General features: G+C 33.7%; 1 protein-coding gene across 2 annotated transcripts; it reads right to left on the reverse strand.

The window, feature by feature from the left end:
• Window positions 1-1,443: 1,443 nt before the first annotated feature.
• Window positions 1,444-4,307, reverse strand: LOC112504747 (REF/SRPP-like protein At3g05500). 2 transcript variants are annotated; one of them, XM_025108691.1, is made up of 3 exons: window positions 4,146-4,307; window positions 3,158-3,385; window positions 1,444-2,143 (listed from the first exon to the last, which is right to left on the reverse strand). In XM_025108691.1, the coding sequence occupies exons 1-3, from the start codon at window positions 4,182-4,184 to the stop codon at window positions 1,688-1,690; spliced, it is 723 nt and encodes a 240-aa protein (XP_024964459.1). In that variant the 5' UTR covers window positions 4,185-4,307; the 3' UTR covers window positions 1,444-1,687. The 2 variants fall into 2 exon arrangements, with proteins under 2 accessions (XP_024964459.1, XP_024964460.1); XM_025108692.1 differs by having other exon boundaries at window positions 4,149-4,301.
• Between the last annotated feature and the right edge of the window lie 1,196 nt (window positions 4,308-5,503).

Genomic DNA, 5,503 nt, shown 5'->3' on the forward strand with positions numbered 1-5,503 from the left:
GATCATCGATCTAACCCCCTACTTTGCTATGAAGGAACTCTCTTTGCTTGATCAACAATTCCTTCACATAGTTGTGTTGATTAGATGAAATTTTGTTGGTTCCATTTCAGGTTAATCTACTTAATTATGCTAATCGTAACCGAGCTGGGGATGGTGTACAGTACAACAACCGTAGATCAAGAGAAATAGCAACGATCAAGAGGGCAAAGGTACCATCTTTTTTTTCTCTACTTTGTTGTCATGGAATTTTTCTTTGCTTTGCTTTATCAAAGATTCTTTGTACTTAGGTGTCGTTTACTAAACGTTTACCCGGGTAAGCGCTTACCAAGTCACTTTACTTTATCGGATGAATATGGCAAGGACTAAGAATCTTACTCAGTAAGAGCGAAGGCAAGAATCGAGAGTCTTACCCGGTAAGTGAGGACGATGACTCTTACCATGGTTAACGCTTACCGGGATAAATTGTTGCATACGATGCGTTTTAGTGAATAAAATCTTACCCGGTAATGTTGAATTTTACCGGTAAGTGTTTAGGTAAACAGTCCCTTAGTCGGTGTTGATGAGATGAATCTTATATATATAATAGAATATAAAGGTAAACAAAATTGTTTGATTTTCTATAGTATAATGGGTTCATTCCCTAAAAGTCCAAATTCTTATTCTGACTTAAATTCAAGGGAATGAAAATTCGTTCCAGGAAATCTCATGTTCATTCAATTCCGCTCTCTAAACCAAACAATTCTTTAGCTTCATTTTGAAGATATATAATCTAATAGATGAAACTTTATTTTTTTAGGTATAGAATTGAATGTTGTTGTGTGTTTTTAAGAGAAATTGTGCTCTTCATCCTTACTTACATATTCTCGGGTTTTACATCTCTCTTCTTTACGCAAGTAAACAACTAATATATATATATATATATATATATATATAAACGAACGTAATTGAACCAACAAGACATTTCTTCGTGTTCGTTCAATTAATTAAATGAACTAAAAAAAATTTCCATGTTTGTTCGTTTATTAAATAAACAAACATAAGATGAACTTCTAATCGAATGGTTCACCAAGCGTTTAGTATTTACGACCCTAACAAAGAGTAAAATAGTTGTTTCCGTGAAAGTCCTTCAAATTAATGATATATCATCAATCTCATGGGTTCTTTCAGCTTTCACAAAATAACTCGTTGATTGATCAAAGAATACACATAAAATAAAGTAAGGGGACGTTTGTTTTGATGGAACGATTTTAAGAGAACTGGATTTCGTGGAAGGATTTGGAGTCTGAAGGATTTGAAATCTTTGGGGTATTTGATTTTTAGGATTTGGAATGAAATTAAATTCCATTGTTTGTAAAATAATTTATAAAAACAAATTATAAATAATAATAAAAATATTTAAATTACCTTTTTATTAATTGATTATTATAAAACAGATATTTTCAACATATTTTAAAACATCATTACACATAAATCATACGAAACCCCGACAACCTCCATAGGATTTCCAACTCTCATGTTTGTAGGATTTAAATCTAAGCAATCATTCGAACCAAACATGGGATTGAAATGGAATTGAGTTCCAAATCTCTTCAAATCCTACAACCAAACTCGACCTAAGAACACATGTATATAGTAACAAATTCAAAAACCATATCATTTATGCTTCATATAAAAGCATCCAAAGGAATCAGTTCACTGCCACAACTTCTTCCCCTCCACTGGGGATCAATGGCTCAGAAGGGCTAAATACCCTGGCAATCTTCTCAGTAGGCACCAATGGTAGATATGAAGAAACCTTGTATCCTTTCTCTGCTGTTTGCTGCACTGTTTGGTTGTACTTGTCGGAACAATAAGCTGCTGTCGGTACAACCACTTTAGCCACCTTCGCAAAGAGTGGAAGCTGGTTAAGTGAGCCCCAAGCCGAAGCAGCATATATTTCAGCGACTGGCTCATACTTGGTGTACAGTCCTTTGGCCGTTGGCTCCAGCTTGGTGTATGCAGTTTTCGCAAGCCCAGAAGCTGTATCGACCATGCTACTATTCTTGACCTCATTAGCCACAGTAGATAGGCTTTTTGTTTTGGTGGATACCTGCTTCAGTATAGGTTGGACTCGGTTGTCCAATTTCGACACAGACTCCTCAACCTGAAAACATATCAAATACATTAATCTAAGACCATGTATGGCAACCATACGCTTAGTTTTTTTAATTAATTTAAAAATCCCACTTGTACATCATAAGCTAGTTTTTTGAAAAGCTAATACAAATAGCTTCTTATAGCATCTCCATGAGATTCTCCAAGATGGAGAAAATGGAGATTTTGAACCAATTTTATGTTCTAAGAGTTTTCCTAAACCCATCTCTAAAATGAAAAAAGTAGGAAAAAAATGTTTTTTCCCCACATATGGGGAGCACCCCAAAAGTGCTTACGATGTGAGAGAAATATTTTTTAATATATTTCTACCAAAAGGAAACTTTGAAAATAATCACTTAGAGAGAGAATATTTTAATCAACGAATGAAATATTTTAACATTATAATCAATGTTGGATTCTCCAAAATGGGAATCTCTTGGAAATGAATGTAATTTTTTTTAGAGATTTTGACTTTTGGTTCTCTATTTCGGAGAAACTCTTAAAAGGTTTTTTTTTCTCCACATTATACCCTTATATTTTACTTTTAGATCATTTTACATAAGTTATACAGCTTATCAGCTAATTTTTACCAATCGTGACTAGTTTATCGGCTAAGCGTATTAGCTTATCAACTAATTTGCCAAACAAATCCTAGATACTAGTAAAGTATTTTTGCCACAGGCATTGCATGAGCACCATTTTGCCAAGGATCTAAACAATAATGGCCTTTCTCAATTTTTAAGGTCCATGCTGCAATGAGTTGGTGTCAATTTGAATTGGAAGCTTTTTTTGCTGCATTAAGGAAAAAGAGAGGACTAGTAATGGCATAATTTGCAGGAAATTTGTCACCGAAAGTTTAAGAACCATCGGTCTCAGAACAAATAATCAGTTTTCACAATTGTTCTTCTCTTTCCTCCATAAGATGCACCCTTTGGTCCAAGAAACAAACTTAGAAACAAGAAAATATTTGCTTCAATATAAAATATCAATAACACTACCATGCCAGATAGGAAGATAAACTGACCTTCTGATCAACAAACTTGAGGACCTCAACAGGAACATCATGGAGTTTATCATATGCAGGACCAACAACGGTCTTAAGAGTGCCCTCTAATGTTTCCACACTAGGCTTTAGCGGACCAGAGTTGTCCTTGGCATAACCATAAACCCTTGACGCATATACAACGGTATGCAATACTGCCACTTGCACGAATTCTAGGTACTTCAACCTCTCCTGTTCGCTCTCAACCTTCTGTAACAAGAAAGTTCATTTCCAATGAGTCATTGTAGCCGAAGACAGGCTTGCATGATATAGTTTATGAAAATCTCCAACAGCTATGCTATAATTTTCTTAAAGCCCTTTATTAAAAGTCAAAATTTCTAAAAAGAAACTCCAACGGATTTGATACATTTAATATAATATTATTTCTTCTCCTATATAGAGTTTTAGAGAGTTACCCAAATTTGGACATTTCCATGTTCTCTTACTTTCTCTATTTTAACATCCGTTCTAGCATAGAGGTTAAAATTGCTAAAATCTCTATTTTAGCGTAGCGGTTGGAGATGTCTACCATTTCCCATATCCCATTTTTAACTAATATATGTATATGAGGACTGTATTTTGTGCATAAGATCATGGTTTCAGAAATAAACATATTGGAAGTAGATTGTTCAGCTATTAGCTGCTATCCCCATTTTTCCTTATGTGCAAGTTGGAGTGAATCTTGCCAAAGGATTTCAATTCGTATATCTCCCTCTGTTATCAAGTTCATAAGGATTAATAATTCACTAATCGGTATGATTCAAGTACGATGATAATCACAACCAAAATATACGCAATAAAAAACGAATGGAAGAGTTCCCAGTCTACACAGTTCAAATTCATATAATTACTTCCGATTTCCCTTAAACTAAACAACAGAATTCAAAATGAAAACAAAGTTATTTCCCCAAGATCATTAATAATCAATCAATCGAATTATCATAGATTAAAAAAGACGAAGGTTACGTACCACCTCCGATTGAGGAACAGGAACATCAATTTCGGCCATGATCAAAGAGAAACACTTGAAAGATATCTTCTGAGAACACAATAAATCGACGATGAGTAGCAGGGTGTGTGAAAGGATGGATTGATGGATCCGTATTTATAGCAAGGGTTTGGACAGAGTAACTCCTCTTTCACATTGATGGAGATGAAACCGTGTGTCAAACTGAATATTACACTTAGGACCCTATGTTTTGGTTATATGTCTTTGGTAGACCCTTAACTTTTACTTTTTGCTTTAAAGCCACAAAATGTTGCTTGGAAATCAAATTTGGTATTTTTACGATCAGCAAATGGTCAAACAGTCAAGGAAATGGCAGATCCAACGATGTTGTTGCATAATTTGTTATGGTGTAATAGTTTTTAGTATTTTAACCGGTTCATAGCCCAATAATTGAAACTCATGAATATCAGTTATAACTTATAACTAGTCTTTAAATAAGCAATCTCAAATACCCCCTTAATTCCCACCTCTACAATATATGATCCCTGATGGTGACATACAGGTATGTAATAGGTGGGGGCTGGACCCCTATTAAATCTTTTTACCTAATTTAATTTTTTTTTTGTAACTTTCTATCATAGTTCCCCTCAGTATTTCTCACCTATGTTTCCACCAACCAAAAAAAGTATCTTGAAATCCACCAAAAAAATCTCTCAAAATCAACCGAAAAAATACCTCGTAATTGACCAAAAAAACTTAAAAATTCCTTGAAATCAATCAAAAGACTTTAACATCCCTCAAAATGGTGGAATTATACTAAAAACACATTAGCGACTTTACGGGCCTTTCAATCTACTTTAAGGGTGCCCTCTTAGGCAAATATTTTAGATCCTCCACTGATCACATAGTTCCACCCCTTATCAAACCTTAACCATTGCCATTTTCATATGCATTTCATCCGTTGCATCGTATACGAGAAGCTTTATTTGTTCACAACGGTTTTCCTCGATCATGCAATTGATAGAGGCGATCATTTGAGCTGGATATGTCATTTTTGTCTAAAGTCTATTTTTTACAGGCTTGACAAGTGGCCATTATTCATCCCACAAATATATCAGGTTTGCCTACTGGTTAACAAAACTAAAAAGTCTTTTACCTTTTAAAATAGAAATAACTTATACAACTTCTATCTACAAATTAAACATCTTTTGCTATATTTTCTACAAGCTAATAAAGAAATCAAAGACATTTGTTCAACTGTAACAAGTAAAATGTATTGTTATTTTTTTCATTTATAGCTATGATAAATATTAATTGTTATTATTTATTATTTAACAATAATTATATATTATTATTTAATATAAATTATTAATTTATCA

This window comes from Cynara cardunculus, unplaced genomic scaffold (genome assembly GCF_001531365.2).
Source record: "Cynara cardunculus var. scolymus isolate 2C unplaced genomic scaffold, CcrdV1 Un_Scaffold_6745, whole genome shotgun sequence".
NCBI lineage: Eukaryota > Viridiplantae > Streptophyta > Magnoliopsida > Asterales > Asteraceae > Cynara > Cynara cardunculus.